The 23,851-nt window shown below is 40.3% G+C and overlaps 1 protein-coding gene and 1 long non-coding RNA gene across 2 annotated transcripts in view; one reads left to right on the top strand and one right to left on the bottom strand.

Annotated features, from left to right (window-relative positions):
* The window catches only part of ABCB5 (ATP binding cassette subfamily B member 5), a 58,823-nt gene extending 43,185 nt beyond the window's left edge, over positions 1–15,638 (top strand). The window contains exons 18-30 of the mRNA XM_069773596.1: positions 312–551; positions 2,552–2,698; positions 3,121–3,225; positions 4,014–4,091; positions 5,102–5,185; positions 7,128–7,331; positions 8,183–8,283; positions 9,627–9,767; positions 10,254–10,410; positions 12,101–12,298; positions 13,213–13,419; positions 14,434–14,580; positions 15,113–15,638. Of these exons, the coding sequence (XP_069629697.1) occupies positions 312–551; positions 2,552–2,698; positions 3,121–3,225; positions 4,014–4,091; positions 5,102–5,185; positions 7,128–7,331; positions 8,183–8,283; positions 9,627–9,767; positions 10,254–10,410; positions 12,101–12,298; positions 13,213–13,419; positions 14,434–14,580; positions 15,113–15,310 (2,007 nt within the window). The 3' untranslated portion in view covers positions 15,311–15,638. The remainder of the gene's footprint in view (positions 1–311; positions 552–2,551; positions 2,699–3,120; positions 3,226–4,013; positions 4,092–5,101; positions 5,186–7,127; positions 7,332–8,182; positions 8,284–9,626; positions 9,768–10,253; positions 10,411–12,100; positions 12,299–13,212; positions 13,420–14,433; positions 14,581–15,112) is intronic.
* On the bottom strand, positions 398–22,174 carry LOC138682522 (uncharacterized). Its single transcript, XR_011322634.1, has 6 exons — positions 21,945–22,174; positions 12,394–12,984; positions 11,265–11,321; positions 10,220–10,327; positions 6,243–6,296; positions 398–522 (listed from the first exon to the last, which is right to left on the bottom strand). It is a non-coding gene; the product is annotated as an uncharacterized lncRNA (long non-coding RNA).
* Positions 22,175–23,851: the final 1,677 nt, after the last annotated feature.

Here is a 23,851-nt window from a genome sequence, read left to right as displayed (position 1 = left end):
CAATCCACTATGTCAAAAACATAAGTGTGTTGAAGGCACAGACTGCATAATTATGGCATAACCACAGAATTATTAGATTCCAGGTGGATTCCATAGACTGCTTAAAGAAAAGAGAAAAGGGGGGAGGGGTGGAAACAAACAACACATCAGGACCAAATAGTCTGCTGCTCTGCCATTGCAGACTGAAATATATGTGGCCTATAGGCAATAGAGATCACATGATTGAAACAGCAGTACTCATGAGAAAAAGTTTACTCTTCTTTCTCCCTGCTCAAAATACCTTGTGATTATATATCCTGAATTCTCACTAGGGTTGTAGTAATAATGTTCAAGACGATGGGACATCAGAAGAAAATGAAGACACAGGGGATGAGGAATATGAGGAAAATGATGGAAATGATCTTGTGGAGGAGCTGACTCTTCAAGATCGTTTTGAAGAATCGGTGATCTCTGGGAGAGGCAGCATTCGAAGAAGATCCAGCAGATACAAGAGCAAGAGGTGCTCTTCTAAGAAACAGCCCTCTGGAAAAAAGAAAAAAAAAGAGCTGGAGGTTGGTATTAAAACTTTAGTTTAGAATTTTAGTAATAACATGTAAGCATAAACACAAAGCCCATAATTTTAATTACTTTTAGGTAGCTGGCTGCCATGCAACCTTTAGTCTAGTGCTATTACCATCAATACTCACCAGGCTGAGTATTTGTCTTAGGAATATGCGATCACGTACACCTTACTAAAAAACTTCATTTTAATACTGTTGACTTAGTGTGGAGCTGGAAAAAACTTGTGCTGTTCATTTGTCATGCTTCATAAAATTACGTGTATTATTTCAGTGTTACTGATGTTTCAATTCTATCTAATTAAAATGAGTTGAGAGATTTCATTTGCAGGATTCCTTACCTCCTGGTATTCACTGTTGGAAATACTGGTGGATAATGTAATCCCTGGGGTGTGCATATCAAGTTTTAAAGCACTTTGGAATATCATATTACATTTATGTCAAAAGAACAAAAATATATCAAAACCCTAACATTTTGAAGTGTATTGTAAATAAATGAACCATTATTCTCTCTCTCTCAGTCTTAGTATATCCTTTAAAACATCCAGTTCTGGAGGTTTTTAATCAGATAAAACACTTCAGTTGACAAATGTCATATAGAAATAAAAGTCATATAAGAAGATCAGGTTTTAGAACGAGACCTTTGTTTTGTCAAAGTTGAGTAAAACTTGCTCATGGCAATCAATAGGAGCAGACTTCTAGTGGGCTCTGGATCAGAGTTTAGGTAGGCAGCTCAATAGAAACTTGATTTCATTTTTTCCTATTTTGTACTGCTTGAACCACAGCAAATTGTTTTTTTTGCATGAAATGTATTGGAAAAGTTGCTTGGTGGTTTTGGGGTTTGGATGTTTGGGGTTTTTTACCTGACTTCAGGACCCTTGAAGTGAAGAAATAAAATGTAAATTCTAAAGTAAAACCATGGATCCTTTTAAATCTATAGAAGTTAGGACCTCATCTGTAATACAGCATCCAATTATTTAAAATACTTATGGAAGCCTTAGTGTAATTTGTATTTATCAGTATTCCTTCTCACTAAAATATAGCTTTCAACTCATACATATTTCAAATAGTATGGAGGAGCTGGATCCATTCCTATTATCACAAAAAAGCCATGCAACTTCAAAAGATACTTTTTGTCTGTGTATTAATACTGCTTAAGACCTCAGAGGAAGTAGTGGGTGTTCATACTCAAGATTTCAGTATTTGTCACATTCACAAAAAAAAATTAAGAAATCAAGCATCCAGCAGTTGTAATTATTTCAGAAAGCTCAGCCCACTTTTATGGTTGAGGCTTAGCCACCCTCATTCAGCATCCAAAACATGGGATAAAATAACCAGGAATCAAGAGCAAATTACTCATAATCCTGCCTAATATTTTGTCTCATTTCCAATGTTTTCATTTTTTGCTTTTCCAGAACTCCCCCTGTGGAGGCATAGGCACTTGAATAAATTAGTAAAGCAGAACAGGGCACTTTTTGTACTTTCAAAGGAGATGCAGGCTGACTGTTACATATGCCTCTTTCATGCTTTTGGTAATGATGCATAGGCTATAACTTGCAAAAGAGAAAGATGACCTCTCTACCCTATTGTATTACTGCCAGCCCGCTAGCATTTAGCTGGACCAGAGGGGTCTTTTCTGTGCTCTGAACAGTGAGACTTTTACTTCTTTATAAAGACTCAAATGTTAGTTGCCATTCATGGTGACCAGTCCTAGCTGACTTTCAATGAACTGTCCTGGCCCTTCTCCACTCATGACTTGGCCTTTTGTTAAATTTTTTTGCCTCCAAACTTTTACAGTGCAGTTGAAGTTCTAGGACATGAAACAGCAAAGCCGCAGATATTCTGTGTCTTGGCTCACTCCGAGTGCGTAGAGAGGGCTTTCACTAGTTTACCAAGACCGTTCACTTCTCAAAGCCTAATGAGCACCCACTGTCTGGGGAATTTCATATTCTGCAACTTTCCAAGGAAAACCTGCAGCTTTCCCTTTCCTGTAGGAAGAAAATCTCCCTGCTGTGCCTTACTCAAGAATCCTGGCTCTGAACAAACCTGAGTGGCTGTATGTACTGCTGGGAGTGATTGCTGCTGCTGTCTCAGGTGGGGTCCATCCTGCATTTGCTGTTGTATTTGGAAAAATCATTGGGGTAAGTTAGGGGGTTTTTTTTGCAAATGGACATTGCAGTCCTGAGCCTCCCTCATGCTCAGCCAGTTCTCTCTATGTAAGACTCAGGGTGGGATTCAGTGCTATAAATGGATCCAATGAAAAATGGATAAATGTTGGTGAAGTGACCCTCTAGAGGCAGAGCCCAGTGGAACTGCATCTGACTAGCAGAGGAAAGGAGGAGCAATAGTTGAAGCTGAGGGAACAAATTAGTGAGATGTAGGTTAAACGGAAAGCTGGACTGTCTTCTGGCCCTCAACAGAAAGTTGACTGCAGACTGATTTCAGGATCCAGGATACTTGCTAAGAGAAATTGAAGTAGACAAGCTTCTTGAGATGAAGGCTGGTTTATGTAACTGGCACTCATTGTCTATGTACTCATTTTTGTGTGTTTTTTCTTGCATAGGCTTTTCAAGAAACAGATCCAGAAAAGAGGAATAAAAACACTTTGGTGCTTTCTTTAATGTTTCTTTTACTTGGAGTGATTACCTTAGCAGCATACATAATCCAAGTAAGTGTCACTACACTGAAACGTTAGAAGTTCTTAACTCCCCAGCAGGCTGCAGGTATAATTCATATCAATGCAGTCTGAGAAGCAAAACACCAATCAGAACTTACAAAAACATGCAGAAGTGCCAGGGTTCTTCCTGAGATATGTAGGTTTAATGGATGTGTTTACTTAAAGACATACGTCTGTATTTGCTGTTGGTTTAAATAAGCCACTGAAGGCAATGTGGATTCAGCATGATTGAAATCAAAATTGAGGGTCTGGCCTTAAAAGGCAAAGTTAAGACTGACATTTCTCATTGACAGTCTATAGGCTTTTGCCAAAGTAAGTATAAAATAGTCTCTTTCCATAGCAGATGGTCTTTTTCATACCATCAGGCAAACTCCATCGTTTGCTGTCCTCTTATGACTGCTCCACAGCTTGCAGAAAACAGTTACTGCAGATTGATGTCCATATCATAAAATCCATTGGTATGACTGCTGTGAGTGAATGTCTCTGGTAGCAGTCAGAGCAGGGGGGCCAAGGACTAGATAAGCTGATTTATCTCCTAGTGCTTCTGGGGCATACGAATAAGGCATTACAATGAACCTCCTGCCTTCTTTGCCATGTTGCTTCCTTTCTGCGGGAAAATAGAGTTTCAGGTTCCACAAATGTGAACAGCACTTTTCCCGAGACTTACATATGCACAGGGGGTTGTAGGAGACTTTTTGGTGTCATTGCTTTTGTCGTGCAGCTTTGTAAACAGAGTTAAAACATCAGATGAGAAAATATGACTCTCTTTCCTCCCCCAGGGATTCATGTTTGGGAAGTCTGGGGAAATACTAACAATGAGACTGCGCTCTTTGTCCTTCAGAGCATTACTTCAGCAGGTATGAGTTATGCAGCTAGGGTATCACAAGAGCCAGATGGCTTTTGCAGACCATTACAAGGCACACATTGGGTTTTAATTGTGTGGTCTGGAGAAAAGAAAACAAAAATATGTCTCTTCTACCACTAGCTTAGGAAAAAGTACAACTTTTCTGAAAATCTCCTAATCCATGTGCAATTTGGCTCGGTGCTGCTGCTGCAAATAGTTTAATTTTGAAGGACTGTCATTGCAAATGTGCATATTTCTGGCATGCTAGTATGCACACAGTTTGCAGCTGTTTATTTGTAGAAAATAAGCAATCTGATAATTTTTTGCTGCAAAAAATTCAAATTGCCCTATTGCATCAAGAATTACCCATGAGAAGAATAAAGTTACTTATATTAAACCCTTCCTGTTAATTTTTGCAAGTTCATGTTACTTGCATAGAAGTTTTGAGAATGCATAATTTGGCACCCCACACAGCCATTGGGGACAAGAACCTGTGTGTTAATAGAAACATCTGAAAGGACTAGGAGAGGAAAAATCAGTGATTAAAAAAAAAAAAAAAAACAAACTGCCATAGCCTTTGGAGGTAAAAGGGCATCATTTCCTTTCAATATGTACAAATATAGATGAGCAATTGCTCTTCTATAGTTAATGGAATAGGTAATTTCTAAGAAGAGAATAGTTAACCTCTTCAGGCCCAAGGAAGGACTGAGTGAAATGGGTTTATAATAAAAGTTTCTAAATAGGCACATTCAGAAGAACATCACAGCTAATAACACTTTGATTGTGAACAATTAGATGTTCACAACAGAATAAGACTTTTTAAGCTTTTTCTTTTAGTTTACTTGGAAGATGCTGTCTACAGAGGAAGAATTTTGCAGTTAGCCATCATGACTTGTATTTCCATTTCCCCATATGCTAGCTGAGCTGGAAATGTTTGTTCATTTTACTAGTAATCCTGATAGATCTGAAATATGGTAAGAACATGTAATTTTTTGAAACAAAAAATAGTGTATTTTCTTGCAGGAGGTTGGATGGTACGATGATCAGAAAAATGCTGTTGGTGTTCTGCTAACTCGGCTTGCTACAGATGCTTCCCAAGTCAAAGGGGTATGCTGATTCTTTTTGTGTGTGTTTTTTAAATATTTTTTTTTCCTTACAAATATTAATTGCAATTGGCAAAGGACACTGAGATCATTTCAGAACACAGGTAGCAAATCTACCCCACAGACTGGCAGATGCATTTACATAGCATGCTGTTGACACCTTGGAAATGGCTTCCCAGCTGATAATTTATGAGAACTATCAAAAATCCAGCAGATGTTCATGTACCTTTCATTTCCCTCCCTAGAAGTCTTTAAGCTAAACATATAACTGTAGACCACTTCATCATGCAAACTGAAATCTTCATATGTGCTGGGGACCAGAATCAGTGGACCCCAGGTTTTTACAACCTATGATGGAGTGTCACCTGCGTGCTGTGAAAAGGTTGCATCTGCAGATGGTAGAAACCCTTACTGACCTAAATGAAGAGAATTCTTCTTCCCATCACCACCAAACGTGCTTCACACACAAGCAGACCAAACAGTAAGAAAAGGCCCAGCATTAGTAAAGAACACCAGGGAGGGCAATGGCCAAGGGAGGGAATGACTCAAGGCACTGGTATGGGAGAGGTGGCCACTGGACACTGGCAGGAGAATATGGCAAATTCTGCATAATTCCTCCTACTGCTCACCTCATCAGCAGTCCCTGACCATCTGCCAGATGTCTCTCTGTTTCTTCCTTTCTTGAAAATAAGAAATCACTGCAGCTCTTGTGGAGGAAAAGTTTACTGGTTTGTTTTAAGATGTCTTTGTTTCCTTCAAATTTGTACACCAAAAACCCTTTAATCTCTACATTTTTCAGTCACTGTAGACTTTTGTTTCTCTCTCCTGTCCTCCTGCTGTATGGGCTTGTAGTGAGAAAATAGTCCATGACAAAACCTAGTCATTTTCATCTTTTAAAGTTCCAGTTTCCTTCAGTGGCATTGAACTATATCACCCTGTCAGGGCAGTAGAAAGGAGAGGTGCACAGGGTCCCCTAACTACAAAAGCCAGTTGAGGGCATGAATTGGTCTCCAAAGCTATTGTGTTCTCTGGAGCGCTACAGAGTGTCAGTAAGTACGTACCGTGCCTCATGCTGCGCTGGCTGAAGTTTCCAAATCCATCTTTATGTGCAGCCCCTAGAACATATGGCAACAATTCACCTTGGCATTGGTTTAATTATTACTATTTTAAATTTTATTGAACAAGAAAAGTCTTTTCAGGGCAGGAAAGTCTTTGGCAAAAGAGAGAAGAATTTTTGCTTCCCGCCCAAGGATTTTTGTTTTTTCCATCAAGCCAAATTTTGGAAGATGAACTATTTCCACAGGGCTGTTTTCAGACCTTTTTTCTGCAGATCAGAGCCCACCCGGAGGCTGGATGCTAATCATCTCTCATTTTAAAAGTTCTCGATGAAAAGGTTATACAGGCTGGGAGGAGACAGGAGTTCTTCAGTATGAGTTCATCTTTCCTGCTCATTATCCCACTGAGATAAAGCATTTCTGCAGGGTGGCCAAATCCGGATTTTTTTCTGAGAACCCAGCCCCAGGTGCAGCAATGTGAGAACTTGAGGATGAGTAGTTTCCACCACTGTTAGTGGGATGGGTCAATGGATGGCTGTTGTTAGAAGGAAGGCCCTCTTGCCTAATGCTGGGCACCCAACCGCCAGTCTGCCCTACGGTGACAGAGGCCACAGTCTTCTGTGCCTCAGGTAGTGTGGGACATCCCAGATACGTATTTCATTTAACAACTATCGTGACCAACTGTTTAGACTACTTTAACCTCGCTTAAAGGCCTGAAGGCTGGCAGGTACAAGGAAAGTCTAGGAACGGTTACCTAAGTAGATGTATAACGTGACCGTGCATGGTTTCATTCTCCAGCTGAACCACTGGCTTTGACTATATAGCAATTTGAAGTGGTGATATAAGTAACAAAAAGAAAATCTAATGATGGATATTTGGGGGTTTTCTTAGGCAACTGGAAGCCGACTTGGACTGATGACTATGACTGTCTTTACCCTTCTGACTGCCATCGTTATTGCTTTTGTGTACGGCTGGCAGTTGACTTTGCTTATCCTGGCCTGCATTCCTTTTGTTATTGCTACAAATGCTGCGAGCGTTAGCTCTGTGTCTGGTCATGCCGCAAAAGATCAAAAAGCTTTGGAAGAGGCTGGAAGAGTAAGTTCTCCAATTTTAACTACAGGGTTATGGCGTGTGATCACTTTTAAGGACAACACTGTAACTATATTACAGCTGACTCAATTATCCAAGATAAATGAAGGGGGGAGAGGACAGGACAGGACAGGGTGGGGGATGAAGGGAATGTTTATATATCCCCAAGAAAAGCAAAACATAGATAACACAAAACATCTGTAAATTAGACTATAAAAATGCATTTGAAAGCCTCCATAGCGGATTTCTGGGCAGGGACAGCTGTAACAGCAGCAGCCCCAGCACTGGTGTGCCTTGTGCCTAGGGCGAGCTGCGTAGCTCTGCACGGCTCTGTGCTGTGGCCAGAAGCGTTGCGGGGCTGAGCCACCGAGCCCTGATATTGCTACTTTTTTTTCCATCCCCAAATGCAAACCACTCATGAGCTCAAGAGCTTGAGGGTACTGCCTTCATTCACCTGATAGCGCTCTTCCAGGAGACAGAAGTAGTCTGTGCAAAAGCGCACTCTGTGTCCGGGTGACTGGGGTTTGTTCCTGTTTTATTAAACAGGGTGTAATTCATCAGGATCACAGCCCACAGGTTAGGGCAGGGGCTGCTGACGCTTCCTGCCTGCTGGCCCAATGTTCTGAACTCAAATATGTTGTTGGCTTCAGCCCCACCTTGTCTGGTGACCGTGGGGTGAATAATCTCGTTGCTCTGGGCTTTCCATCACCTGGTAATAGACCTTGATCTCCTCTCCTAAGCAAGCACTTTCTGATCTAAAATAATAAATGCTAGAGAAGAGATCGAGTGTTTAGGAGATATGTTGTAGATTGCAATTGTAAGGGATTACCTCTTATTTGTTTTATCTCCCAATTTAGATTTCAACAGAATCAGTTGAAAACATAAGAACTGTAGCTTCACTGACCAGGGAAGAAGCATTTTATGCAAGATACATTGCTAGTTTGAATGGTCCATATAGGTGGGATTTTTTTCTTTAATAATTCTTTCTTTGTACATTTTAGTCTTTCAGATTTATTGTAAATACATTTCTTGCTGTCATGTCCAACACCCAAAAGATTGGGAAGGATATCAATAGCCGTTTACGTAGTTTTGAAATTTGTTCACTTGCTATATTTCAATATACATTCTTAAACGCAGAGTGAAAAAAACATTTGCAGGATTTGCCTTTTCATTATGCAAACACTTTATAAACTGCATGCTCTGCATATGTGTTACAGAATATTGTGTTTGCCTGTGTGTGCCTAAAATGTAGGACATACGTTCACTCCATTTCAGTGTATTGCATTGATACTAGTTAACTCAGGAACTGACAGTTAGCTCCCATACCACACCCTTTATAACATAAACCAGTTTTATTCCCCTCATATGACTTTGAAACCTTGAAATGAACTTCATATGTTTCTCTTGTTTGACCTCCACGGAAATGCATTCGCATCATCAGGGATGCCAGATTTTTCTAGCTCCGTTTTGTTTAAACAAAATAGTCCCAAATCTAATTTATTTCTTTCTTCCTTCAAGGTAACTAATATAAAAGAAGGAATTGAAAATGATGTATTGTATAACCTCTCCTCAGCCAAAACTGTGTTAAAATTCAGTGTCTGGTGAACTAGTAATACCCCAGTTATGGGCAGGATGCTCACCTGGGCTGTCAAAGGTCTCTGATTTACAGCTCAGACTAGAAAGGAGATCTCCATTTCCTCAGAGAGCATCCTAAACCACGAAGGCAGAGAGTCCTCCAGACTCTGATTCAGTGTGCATTCAATTAGCTACACAAAATGAAACTTCTCCAGAGGGACGGATTGAGAAATAGAGGCTTAGTCTGAATCCCTGCGGGGATACCCAGCAATACGTCCCTGCTCCGAATCAGGATGAGAGGTCTCTGCTCGGATGGGAAAACCTGGTGGAAGCCTACAGGCAGCTCTTAGGCTGGGCTGGAGCCTACTTGTTTTCTTAATAAAATGGGTTATATGTGGTAGTTATTAATTTTTTTTTTTTTTAACTGCTCTAGTGGCCTGCCCTGCTATAGAAAAGCAAAGGGAGAGATTCAGAATAGCATAACTGAGGACGAGAGATCTCATTGCTTTCTGTCCTAAGGACAGTTCCATGTCACAACGCGAGGCGCTTTTAGGGTCTGGCAGGGATTCTTTGTGTGTGTGCATGTGTTCTGGGCTGATTTGTTTTGTTTTCTGGGGGTGAGCTGTACTGCTTGAAAACTTTAACCCAGAAATCTGGCCATCCCCCAGCCAGTATCTGCTGTTTCTCTTTTACAAGTTATTTATGGAAAGTCTCTTCCTTTACCAGAGATTCTCTGACAAAAGCCCCTTTCTATGGATTTACCTACGGAGTAGCTCAGTGTGCAAACTACTTTATTGATGCAGCAGTCTTCAGATTTGGGGCATGGCTCATTGCCCATTGTCTGAGCAACTTTGAAAATGTATTTATGTGAGTACACTTTATAAAATGAAAAAAAAAAAAGATACACGAGAGAGTGTTTTCAATGCATGCACATTAATTCATCAAATTACAGAGGTAATGGGGTATAGAGCTATTCAGGAATTCAGTCTGGTTGGGAGTGCAGTTTGGGCAGAAGGGCTGTTTTGGGGAAAGGTACATATTCAGGCAGTGAAGTAGCAAGTGTGTGGCCAAGCTCAGCACACCTACTCTGGAGAAGTCTTTGCTGTTTGACGTTCTTTCCAGGCAGAGGGTATTACCTAGAGAAGTGATGTAACACCACTGCTCATCTATAAAGTAGTTATAGGAACAAATAGAATTTCCTAATACTGGGTGACATCTTGGGGGGTGAGGAGCTTCAGAAATGTCATAATCTAAAGATGCTAAAAAACTTTATTCTGAAGGTTTGTTTTACACATGAGAAAAACAAGGCATTGTTCTACCTGAAATGAATGATGCTTTGTCTTTTATTTTTAGAGTCTTCTCTTCCATCATGTTTGCAGCTATGAATGTTGGTCAGTCTGCTTCACTGGCACCAGATTTTGGCAAAGCTAGAATGTCAGCGCAAAGAATCTTTCAGCTTTTGGACAGAAAACCTCAAATTGACAGTTACAGTGAAGAAGGTGAAAAATTGGTAAGGGGGCTTGGGGTTTTTTTTAGTTTGGTTTGGGGGGTGGCAGAAAAATACTGAAACAAACTAAATTAGTAATGTTTTATTGTCTGCAACTGTATTCATAGCTTCTTTTTTTTTTAGGGCATTACAAAAGACAGACATTATATTAAACAGTGGTACTAACTCATTAATTTTTTTTTAATGGACCGTATTATTTCTTGTTTTCAGTCACAAGTGTATAGCCTTAAATGTAGTTTTGCTCTGAATGAGCTAAAAAAATACTTTCCATTCTACTGACCCACATCTTAAATGATTTCAGGAAAACACTGACGATGTCAGTTCCACTAACAGTTGCATTGTCTTTGTAAGGGTTTACAGGAGAACTAAAATACAATTGCATTTTTCTACTTTTTTTGTAGATGAGACTAGTTCTTTCAGAGAGAGAACAGTTTTGCCAAAAGCCATACTCTTACAACTGTGGAAACTCTTACAAGAAAAAATGTGCTCTTGTGAGGTCAAAACTAACTTAATGAATAATCTGTTTTGCTCTAAGGGGCGGGCAGGGAACAACAAGGAAAAAACCAACAATAAGAAAAAGAAAAAAAAAACCTACACTCAAAAAATCCCCAAAAACTTGCCTCTAAACCAAAACTGTCATTAAGGAAACTGACCTCAGCACTTGTCAAATTTCTGCATGAAATGCTTTCAGATTACGTGATCTGGAAGGATTACATTTGTACATCCATCTAAGTTTAAAATGAACTTCCCGCATAGGTTTTAGATGGTAGCCCCTACTCAGGAAGCCATAATCCAGTTTCTATAACTTTAAGCTTATACACAGGATTTTCAGCCTTTAAAGTTATGAGCACACTTACATATCTTCTTGAACCAGGTCCTCTGGCGCAGACATTGAAAGATTTGGCAGAAGGTCCCTAGTAAAATAAAACTTAAATGAAAATATTTCTAGTATAGACTAGACTTGAATACCGGTGATGCCTGTGACTTCAGCAAAGCAAAGCTTTGTGCCCATTAAATTAGATCACCAGCTGCTGCAAGAGCACTGTACTGGTTGTGCTGCTAGTATGTACACAAGGCTGGCTCCTACCCCAAACAGGAGAGACAACAGCATTAGTGTGTGCCCCCTTTCTTCCGCTTGTGCTTAAAAATTGACCTGGCTAGAATGGCTAATTAACAAATATAATTGCTTTTTAAAACACAGCTTGTCCTCCATGCCTGTAAATTACCTACCAAAGAATTTAGCTCTGGTATCTTAATAGCTGATCTTGACCTTGTGTTACATTCATTTAAATTGTGCTACCTGCAGTGTGAGATCAGGAAAGCAAATGCTGTAGTTTATATCAAGAGTAGAAGTGCCTCAATTACATGTGTCAGAAAAGAAAAATATTAAGTCTGTTTATTTGTCTAAAGATATTCTTTTCAAAGGTGAAGCGAGAAACAGATTCAAGAGATGCAGACAACTCCTTCTCCAGAAGGATCTAGCAACTTACATCTGCAAGTCGTCCCATAAATAATGATACTGCACTCAATCCAATATGTTATTTAAAAGAAGAATTTCAAAAGCAGTTTTGAAAATGCCCTCCCAAACTTTCTTGTCAGTTCTCTCACTTTAATAACCAAGTCTTACAAGTGTTATTATAGTTAAAGCTGATAAATGCTAATACGAGCACGTGAACTCTCTATTACTTTCCAGAGCAATTTTGAAGGCAGCATTGAATTCAGAAACGTCCATTTTGTATATCCAACAAGGCCAGAAGTTCAAGTTTTGCAAGGACTCAACGTGAAGGTTAACAAAGGACAGACTCTGGCGTTAGTAGGAAGCAGCGGCTGTGGCAAAAGCACATTCATTCAGCTCTTGGAGAGATTTTATGACCCTGTGGAAGGACAAGTGGTAAAAATAGACTTGTGTGGCTATTAATAACAATTAAGTCTGCAGAACTCTTTATCTTCAAAGGTTTCAGAGGCTTTAAACAATCCTGGCAATACCTCTGGTGAGATGCCTTTTTCAGAAGTGTGGGTTACCGGGGCTGTGGTTCCAGTGGAGCTGTAGACAACCTCAAGACCCCTCTCATTGCCTGCCCTGTCCAATTCCCACACGGACCAGCACTGGCACCCGTGTTGGCACGGTGTGCTGGCTCAGGGCACGGATGTCACCAGGGAAAAGAATGACCGTGTCAGACTGCGTTGCCTCCCCAAAGCCTCTCACAGCCCGGTCACACAGGGGCATAACGTTCGTGTCGCTTGTCAGTGTGTTAGTCATCTTGCTGATACGAATTCACACGAGGGACGTAGATACATGCTTCAGATAATACAGTGTAATCCCGCAGGGATTCTACTGCGTCACCATCAGAAGGTGGCAATGGGCTTTTTGATGCCATCCCCGTTAATGGGTATAGAAAGTCCAGAGAAACCTCCTTGGAGGTTTTAAGATTGAGTTAGAGGCCTACGGCTGAGAATATTTATTGTTGTGTTCAGTTTCTTAGGGATAGGCTTTTCCGTGAGGGTCCTGGTGCTGCTTCTTGTGGTCAGTAGGGCTGGAAGGATTGCAGGAACAGCCTGTGATCTGCACTCTGTCTGCTGGGAAATGAAAGCAAAACCACACACAACATTAAAAACTAATGAAAGGAAATATTTCATCTATACTACTGGTTCTTTTCCATTTTGCATGCAAAATGTACTTGATTTCAGCTGGGAATCTAACACGTAACAGGCTTCCTCTTACAATTCGCATTTCCTGTTTGCAGTGTGTATCTGTGGATGAGCTCTGTAGTCAACCTGACATCATTTTTCTGCTGCCTTTTCTAGTTAGCAGATGGGTTTGATACCAGATCTTTGCATTTACAATGGCTGAGGTCCAGACTGGGCCTGGTGTCACAGGAGCCCATTTTGTTTGACTGCAGCATCGCTGAAAATATTCGATATGGAGACAACAGTAGGGTGGTTAGTCAGGAGGAAATTGAAGAAGCAGCTAAAGCAGCAAATATTCATACCTTCATTGAAAAACTGCCAGAGGTAAGAGGTAGTGATCTTCTCTTCACAGTGAGATTAGATGTTTGGAATGATATGGAGAAATCTAGGTAATGCTCACTTACACAGATCAAATTGAAAACAAACATTTTTGTTTTCCTTAATAAGAAAAGGTATAGAATTTATGTCTAAAAATGTCAGTGTGTTTCAATCTTAAAATCCTTCTTAGTTTGTTCAAAAAACCCCAATGTTCCAATCAATATAGTGGTAGACAAAGCAAAATATGAGGGGGGGGGGGGAATAAGAGGACACTCTGTACAAATAAGTCCTCATAAATTTTTTGACAGTTTCTTTGTTTGACAGCAGAAACTTCTCAAGTTACTCTCAGAGAGAGGGGTTTTGTTTGGGTTTTTTTTCCTAAAATAATTCAGTAAAACTAAATGCTCTATTTCTAATTGGATGGACATGCACAGGGAGTGTTTCTTAACAAATACGAAGGGGCAATAAATCAAAAGTGAATGACATGGCATTTGACCTTCATGCCTGACAAGAATTTAGTTCTAACAAGGAAAAATGCTTTAATGGTTTTTCACTGTAGTTCTGTGTAACTTGAAAATGATGTAATGATGCTGAAAAATATTTCATCTTCATTACTGCTAATGACATTTGGGATTCTTCAGTCACAAGTAATGCAGGATCAAGTTCTTCGTGCATATGTCAGTAAGCATTAAATCTCTAGTTACTCTTATGATTATATGCTCATGAGCAGATATCTGTGGACACCTTACTGCTGTATCACTGGTGGTACCATTCAAAACCTATGCCAGCCTTTGGGAAGTAAATTTTCAGACCAGGTATAAATATGTGTGGCTGTATATATAACTGTTTATACTAGAGGTCTTTATAAAACCTTAGCTTTATTAAAACCACTTGCACCATTCTTTTCTTTCAAGATGGAAATACCTAATCATTTTTATAGCCATGCATAAAACTTTACTTTTCTAATCTTCCTCCTCTAAGAGTTTTCACAGGCCTTCTTTTTTAATTTTTAACATCCAGAAATATAATACCCGGGTGGGTGAGAAAGGAACACAACTTTCCGGAGGTCAAAAACAAAGAATAGCAATTGCCCGTGCTCTGGTTCGTAATCCTGCCATTCTGCTTCTGGATGAAGCTACCTCTGCTCTTGACACAGAAAGTGAAAAGGTGGGTAATGATTATTATGTGAAATATATATGTCTATGTACCTGGCTAGCTGATTTCTGTAGAATGAAATCAATGCAAACATGTTGCAAATGCTCAGCTGTGAAACAACAGGGCAGATGTATCCCAGTAGCTTTTCCAGCTGCAAGCTGTGAATTGAACACTAGGAAGCTGTGCATATCTACTAAATAAACAAGTAGAAAAGCCCAAAACTTTAAGTGGAAAACACCATGGGGAGCTGATACTCTTCAGCTGTCTTCCTATTAGCTGTATATGATGGTAAATACTGAATTTGTGTTCTGAACCAAACTGGATGCCCAAGAACCCCCTTCTCAATGTCTCAACCTCGTTCGATTGGTCTCGTTGACCTCAGTGAGAAACCCTGAGTTGAGTAAGGGTCTCATGTATGCAGTGACTTGTATATCTGTGTGAGATATAGTCAGGTGATAACAAAGAGTAAGAAATCAGATGTGGTTCCTGTGACAAGTGAAGGCTTTCCAGGTACTAAGAGCATTTTCACAACATCTGTGTGCAGATCGTCCAGAAAGCTCTGGATAACGCCCGGCGAGGTCGAACCTGTATCGTCATTGCTCACCGCCTGACAACTGTACAGACTGCGGACATCATTGCAGTGATCCAGAATGGCAGGGTGGTTGAGCAGGGCACCCACAGCCAATTACTGGCAAAGGAAGGACACTACTATGCCCTTGTAAATGCACAAGTCTCTAATTAGTACTGTTTGCAGATTTTTTTTTTTTTTTTTTTTTTTCTGGGAAGTCATGAAAGCTTACAGAGAATTCATGTTGGCTGCGTCTGTGCTGGTGGAGCAGGGACCATGTGTTGCAGCCTGGTTGCTGTACCCAGTAGCAGTACCAGAGTATCACGGTGGTTAAGCATCATGGATAAGCAGTAAGCTGGTGCCTGTGCTTGCTTGCCCCTTGGGCTTCTTCACCAGCCAGATGCAGCTATAAAGTCTTCTTAATTAAAGATGACCATCAATTCTTACTGACTGCTGAGATTCCAAATGAAGGCATTTATATTAAATTTAGAGAGAAAGGGTTGGATGTGTGGGTTTGTTGGGTTTTTTCCTCCACTTTATGCCACATTTCTACTATTACTGTGCTTCACATATCTCTTGGAGATTCAATATTCTATTTCAGACAATAATTGTAATAGTTACAAGCTTTCGATACAGAGAGAAACTGACATAAAAGATACCATTGTTTCATTTAGTATTTTTCAGTTGCTGACCTAACAGAGTTTAATCACTCTTTGCATCCATCAGGGTAATTTCAAAAGTCTTGAAGAGGAGTTAGGCTTGCTTCTTTTGGAGTGGACTCATGTCAGCCATGTAAATAACTTCTCTTAAAAAAAAAAATTAAAAAGTGGTTTTCAATGTGAGATCCATTATTTTGAATAGGCTTGATGCTTAGGGACATGGTTTGGTGGTGGACTTGGTAGTGTCAGGTTGATGGTTGGACTTGATGATCTTAAGGGTCTTTTCCAAACTAGATGATTCTATGATTCTATGGATAATTTTAAACATTGTTTGAAGTGTTGGCAAAACTCATTTACACATGTGCTTTAATAATTGTTTATTCCTCTGATATATTCCTCAGGGTGCTGCAATACATCCTTCAACAGTTGAAGAATATGTACTGTGTAGTCAGAGTGACTCAGCAGCTGGGTTTGGGGGCTGGTTAAATTGCAGCATTTTAATTTTCCAAGGCTTTGCACGTGGCTTTGGGTTAGGATTTATGGCCTGGAGCAACCTGCAGTACTTTATAATTTCCACATAACTCTGCTCAATTGCAGCAGACAAAACTTACAGTAATGACTATCTCCTTTGCTCATTTCAATTGTTTTCCGGCATCAGGATCCATGAGGGGAATAAAAAACACAAAAGAAAACAAATTCTAGTCTCAGCTTTGCCAAAATAAATACAGTCACTCTCCCTCACACAGTTTTTCTCAGGGACTGTTACAAGAGTAGTTATCATTCATTCAGGCACCCCTTGTGTGACCTCTTGGCTTTCTCATGATGCGCAGACACTGCAGGAGCTGCTGCCCTTATTACATTCCCAATTATCCAATGTGGGCTCCAATGAATTCCCTTTTCCGTTTTATGTTTCTGCACTGGAGTTAAAATTACAAACGGTAGAGTTTGATTCTCAGTTTTGAAAATAAAATGTCTTCCTTCTTAATCCAGACATCTTTGGGGGAAAGAAAGAGTTATTTTGTACTTTTGGGTTAGATGCCTATGTGTTTTTCATTACCATTGTCATGAATAATAAATTTTTGTAATATTACAATCCATTACGATCTATTGCAGCAATAATTAAGTAAGATGAAGTAAAAATGGGCAATTAATTTAAATATATAAATAGAAGAGATAAGAGTCACTAAGCTAAGGCTCTGTAACATAATGAATCATGTAACATCTGGGGCTAATTAATGGACCATCTTTGTGGAAAATACTGCAGCCACATCCATGCAGATAACAAAGAATCCAAAACATGCTTCCTTCCCACCAGCTTGGAATTATTTACAAGCATAGGGGCAAGTGGAGTGAGGAAATAGGCACTATTTGACCTGGAAGGTGCTGAAAGAGCTGCAGCATGGTCAGCCTAGAAAAACAAGTTCTGTGACTTGTGTTTCCCCTTATTTGACCTTTCAGAGGTCAACATTACCTACCATGGAAAGAAAAGTGATTACATTTGCATCCCTTTTGGCATGTTCCTCACCCTTGTTTACACAGAGCATTCTCATATAATGCAATAGCTGGACAGACTCAGTACCAGCTACATATGTTAAGGATCGTTCCTTATGGAAAGGTAGGTGTGGGGTTTGCTTGCAGCCAGAAGGTACAGGTGCCAATGTCGTGATAGTGGGAGCGTGTGTGCTCCTCTCTGGGCTGTGGCAGCCAAGCAGGGAAAGAGCGGTACCTGACAGCTGTGCCTCGGGAACATTCTCTGCTCGTACGTGATTAAAAAGGGGAAATGCAAAACACAGTTGAAGTAAACAGTGTTGATTTACTTAAGTTCACAAGTGAGATGTTTTGTAATGTATGAATGTATTTTACTGATTTATCTCAATACAAACATACAAAAAGCCACCCATTTCACAGCCCTGTTTAAAAGATCAGCTGCAGACCTGAGAAAAACACCAGACAAAAGCAAGTCCTACCCCACACAAAAGAGATGGTGAGCAAGGAAACAGAGCAAAATTCCAAACATCTGTAAGAATGACAAAAGAGCACACTACTGCATGCCTGCTAAAAGACAGACTGAGCTGGATGACTTTACTGACTCTATGAGAGATAAATAGATGAATATGCTCAGCTTGTAGGCACTAATAACAAAATCTATGCTCTGATGGTTTATTTCAGACCATCCAAGTCACCTTCCCAGCTGGATATGCCCATAGAGCTTGCAGACGGGCTCTGCTCTAATTAAAAGCAGACCTAAATTCAGAGACAAATGTATGTTAAAATACATTTAACATGTAAGCACCTTTTCAGCACCAAACCCTACACTGATATACAGATCAAAAGAATTAGCCCTGACAGAAAAGAAAAGCCAATGAGGATATCGTAAGAGCACAGGATTTCTTGGCCCCATGACTCTCTGTCCTGTGCTGCCATCTACCCCAGGTGCCAGACTTAAAAAAAGACTTCCTTATCTGTGCCCAAGCAGGGGGTCGTGTTCTCCAAACATGCCCACAATATGGTGGGTCACTGCTGGTGTCACTGGGGACCTTACCCCTAAAATGACTGCCACGAGGATAGTTGTCCTGGTTTCAGCTGGGATAGAGTTAATTTTCTTCCTGGTAGCTGGTATAGTGCTATGTTTTGGGTTCAGTATGAAAAGAATGTTGATAACACACTGATGTTTTCAGTTGTTGCCAAGTAATGTTTATACCAAGTCAAGGATTTTTCAGCTTCTCATGCCCAGCCAGCGAGAAGGCTGGAGGGGCACAAGGAGCTGGGAGAGGACACAGCCAGGACAGCTGACCCAAAGTGGCCAACAGGGTATTCCATACCATGTGATGTAATTTCCAGTATATAAACTGGGGGGAGTTGGACTGGGGGCGGGCTGAAATCACTGCTCAGGAACTAACTGGGCATCGGTCTGCAAGTGGTGAGCAACTGCATTGTGCATCACTTGTATGTTCCAATCCTTTTATTATTACTATTGCATTTTATTAGTGTTGTTATTATTATCATTATCAGTTTCTTCCTTTCTGTTCTATAAACTGTTCTTATCTCAACCCACGAGTTTTACTTTTTACTCTTCCAATTCTCTCCCCCATCCCTCTGGGTGGGGGGGAAGTGAGTGAGCAGCTGTGTGGTGTTTAGTCGCTGGCTGGGGTTAAACCACAACAATAGTGATTGATGAAGGAAACACATCAGCCCATGCTTTTCAAGGAACACCAAAGGCCTCATTCATGACTAGACAAGAAGCATTTAGCCCAGACACTTGCTTTATGCCAGCACTGGTCTAAGCCTCCTATGGAATTATTAAGGTACGATGTCCAAATAAGAGAGTGAAGACTTCAGACAAGGCATTTATAAGGGATTTTGGAGAAAGAATTGTTTCTTAACCACTTAACTCCATTGTAGTATCATACATAGCTGTTAAATTTGATTAAAACTTTGTAATCATTAGTCTAGTTACAATGTTAATTACTAATGCAGACTGAAGCCCCAGAGATGGGATAAATAGTTGACAGAAACATGTGAACTAGAGAGCACAGGACCCCATTATGTTTATGGCCTCAAAGTGTTAATTGTCTTCTTGTTTGCATGAGCATAGGCTTCCACCAGTCCCAGTGGGTGTGGATGTTTCCCATTCCTGGATGTGCTATTTCAGTTTGAAATACCTGTTGGCAATTCAGGAATAATGCTGTTTGCAAACCAGTAAATTAATATATTGTTTATCATCACATGTTTTTTCCCAAATGTCTACTTTCCTCTGCAGCCCATAAAATTTCAATTTATATTCATCTAAAATCTGTAAAGTACCCATCCTCATAAAGAAGTTATTTAATAATGCTGGTTGTATGGCAAGAAGGAAAGCTTTCATTAAAATTGCAATTCACAACCCCTGTACTTTTAGAAACTATCTTCCTTTTTTTTTTTTTTTTTTTTAAAGCGGGGAGAAAGAACAATTGGATTTCTTTTAGGGTCAGCTGAAATACTAGTTCATTAATGTGTCCCTAGGTTAGATTTATGAGTTTAATTAAAATTTGAAGAGTTTGCAACATTCCGCTAAACAATCTGTGGCAGGCAATACCTAACCTGTCCTTTCTTAGCTACCATCACCACGCGTTGTACCGCTGACTTTTCACTTAGGTGTTTGCAAGTGGGAATGTGCCTGGCTGAGGGAGAGCTCGGAGGGCTCGTCCTATGGAGCTGTAGGAAAATTCCTGTCACACTTGCGAGCAGGCCTATTTAAATGTTAATGGTTGGTGTTTTCACCTAATTAGTAAGGGAAATGTTAAGAAACTATGTGGGATCGTTAAGGTCTGCTCGCCTGACATTGCTGGAGGGTTTGAGTGAAACTGCTCTCCTGGCCTGTGTCTGCTCTAGGAAAATAGCTGCCCTTGTAACACCGGTAAAAAAAAAGCCAGATCTTGATCTGCTAGATCCTACAATACAGAGATCAGTAGGACAGCTGATAACCAAGTGCCGATGGAGTTTGGATTTCAAGGGTTTAGATCTTCTCTGGATGAGGCTGGTGCCTCCCCATCCCCGAAGAAGCGTTTTGTCGCAGCCGTGCTCCAGCTTTGCCTGCATTTATGGCTCACCCGCTGCCTGCTACCACCGGTGCTCTACCCAGGGAACTCATTTTTTCTAAGGAGAAACAACCAAAAGCAGAAGAGTTCATACAGTTTATCTGAAGCCGTGGTTGTGTCTTGCTGAAGAAGGAAATAAAGTGACAGCTTTTCCAAGGTATTTCCAAGTTCTTCTGTTTGCAAATGAACTTGGGTTATACTGGAGGAACATGGCTTGGCAGTCACTACAGCTGTATCCAAACTGTACATGAGCCAGTCAAGACAGCGGATGAAAGTCAGTACATGACCTCCTTCTGTGTATCCATACTGCTGTATGTAGGACAAACTTGACTTCTGTAAAACACATCTTCATGTCTGAGACATTAAGGTGTTTCTAAGATCTTCAACGAAGTTAGGCAAGAAGAGAAATAGCTAGGCAACAAGGCCACAAACAACATATATGTGGTTTCTTCTTGTAAAATATACTAGAGGGACCCATTTTGTTAAGTTCTGATCCTTAGGTACTTGGAAAGGACTGATAGTTTTCCACGCAAAGGTAGAAGAACCCAGTGCCTCACTATTCTTTATCAACCTCCAGCTGCCCTGTTGTCGTGGTTTAACCCCAGCCAGCAACTAAGCACCATGCAGCCACTTACTCACTTCCCCCCACCCAGCTGGATGGGGGAGGGAATCGGGAAAAGAAGTAAAACTCATGGGTTGAGATAAGAACAGTTTGATAGAACAGAAGGGAAGAAACTGATAATGATAATAATAACAATATTAAAATGACAATAATAATAATAATAAAAGGATTGGAATATACAAGTGATGGACAATGCAGTTGCTCACCACCCACCGACTGACACCCAGTTAGTTCCCGAGTGGCAATCCCCCCAGTCCAACTCCGCCCCGTTCCTATACTAGATGTAACATCACATGGTATGGAATACCCCTTTGGCCAGTTTGGGTCAGCTGCCCTGGCTGTGTCCCCTCCTAACTTCTTGTGCCCCTCCAGCCTTCTTGCTGGCTGGGCATGAGAAGCTGAAAAATCCTTGACTTGGTATAAACACTACTTGGCAACAACTGAAAACATCAGTGTGTTATCAACATTCTTCTCATACTGAACCCAAAACATAGCATTATACCAGCTACTACTAGGAATACAATTAACTCTATCCCAGCCGAAACCACGACACCTACATATAAGCCTTACCACAAATTGCCCATAACCTTGACGTTTTCCAGGGTTATGGCTTGCCCTGACTGTTCTTTTCCAGTTGCCTGGACTGCTTTTCCTCCTCAAGCACCTTCCCTAGCACACACAGCAGATGCTGCACCATGTGATCTGATGCAAAAGGACAGACAGAGATGAGAGGGGAAGTGCCAAAAGCAATAGTGATGCAAAAGGATTACTTTCTAAAATTAACAAAAATTTCTCAGCAGAAGACTGGTCATTGCTCTCAGTAAGTGAATCATTTAGACTGGATTGCTTCCATCTGCCTCTGTGCTGTGATTTGTCATCTAGACTGCAGGCAGCTCTTATCTACCTGAGACCCTAGCAGTCATCTTCTCATTTTAGCATTTATTGCCTACCTGGCTCATCAGCAGTTATGTCCAGAAACTATTTTCTGAAGCATGTCTTTCCGTCTGGAAATAATAACTTGCTGTGCCCTTAGGGAAGCTCACACATCCGCTTGAGTTATCCCCAGCCTGTCCAACGACATCAGTATCCCATGCTCCAAAGCAAACTTGCTAAGCCTTCCTGTAATTCTCCTGAAGATGCCAATCTTTATTTTACCGAATGCTTTCACAGAAAGATATTTTAAAGTTGTGTTAGTTTAACAAATAGATTTTGTGGACTTGTTTGGATTGACCATTATGTATTCCCTTGCTCTGCTATTTCCATAGGAGTAACATCTTCATTTCTTTCTAATCATTATGAACATCATCTGTGACTTCTGCCCTCTCCTATGTTGTCCAAAGCAAAACCACCTTGCAGTTAATCACCACTAGAATAGTTCCTTTTGTTATGGTCCTTGAGGTTTGAAAGAATGACCTGAATATGGCTATTTTTGTGGAAATAATTGTTCAAGTTCACCCCTGGTTGCAAAAGAATAATCCTCAGTATTTGATCCACCATGGGCAGCATTCCCAGAAAATGCACATAGTATTCTACCAAGAGGGAAATAAGGAGGAAAGAGGCACTGCCATGGGACACTTACCACTCAGCTGCAGATATTTAGGGCTGAAGCAATCAATCAAATTGCCTTTACAGCACTCTAGGATATGACTCATCTGTTTCCAAATGTCCGTCTGAGCATAGAGTGAACTACACCAGGGAAGTACCGATTTCTTACCATAAATCTAAATAGGGACTCTCAGTTTTTGTTCAGATGATACATTTACTAGGTGAAGGGAGTTCCGCTCTGAATGTTTGATCTTTCTTAAAGAGATTGCCAGGTTAGCTTATCAGTCCTGCAAATCATTTTTGGAGGTCCTGACCAGAAAGGCTCTGGGGAGCGCACTCTTGCAGACAAGGAGTGCTTCGAGGAAGAGGAAGGGCCTCTGCAGTGCAGGAGGGTGAAGGTTCTTTGTCTAGGTATTAGCAGTGCAAGAAGGCTGGAGTGAAGGACAAACATTCATGAAACAGGAATTATTTATCCTGAATATGTAAGATGGAAAAGAGCTTTACGAATTGCAGAAGCATCGAAAATGGCTTGTAATAATGAGTGAATTAGCAGAATCTGGATTTTTTTTCCCTCTTGGATGGCATGAGGGGAATTTTAAACAAGGAGTTAACATTTTCAGGGATCAGAATAAATGATGTCTCTCTGACAATCCCATACATTGCCTGTTTTTTTATGAAACCACACTAAAAATGGTAAGTGGAGTTCACGTTTTCACATCTGCTATTCATATGAACATACACCTGGCAATGTAGTGTGCGTGTTGCTTCAGGGGAAACTCAACCACACAACTATCACTTTGTACAGCACTAATGGTCTTGGTTATAAACCCAGTACATGTGGTTTATTTACTGTAAATGAAGTGTATGTCAGCAACACTGAATATGAAAATGGAATTTTAATGGGCCACTTTTATGATGGTAGAGCAATGTGAAGAGACATCTGTAATGTGATTTACTTTTTAATATTCAGTAATGTAGTTTTAGTTGGAATAAATAGGGTTCCCAATAAAGACTCACATGACTATTTTCTTCAATTTCTTATTTCACACATACTTTGAGACCTGGAGCAACTTTTTCCATGAATTTTTGCCAATCCTTTTGGGACTCTTCCAGTGTTATGTTTTAATGTTTTCTTTCTCTCTCTCTCTTTTTTTTTTTTTAATATCTTAGTACCTCGCTATAATTATTTTACATGTATACATTTAGTTGCACAGCTTGATAAAGTGTATTGATTCTGATAAATTTCTCTGCATCCACCATCATTAAAAAATGTTTGCATCTATCACTTCTTAATTGTTTCTCACAAATAAAC

The sequence above is a fragment of the Haliaeetus albicilla genome, chromosome 2 (genome assembly GCF_947461875.1).
Source record: "Haliaeetus albicilla chromosome 2, bHalAlb1.1, whole genome shotgun sequence".
Taxonomy (NCBI): Eukaryota; Metazoa; Chordata; class Aves; order Accipitriformes; family Accipitridae; genus Haliaeetus; species Haliaeetus albicilla.
This window is presented reverse-complemented; position numbering and strand designations above follow the sequence as displayed.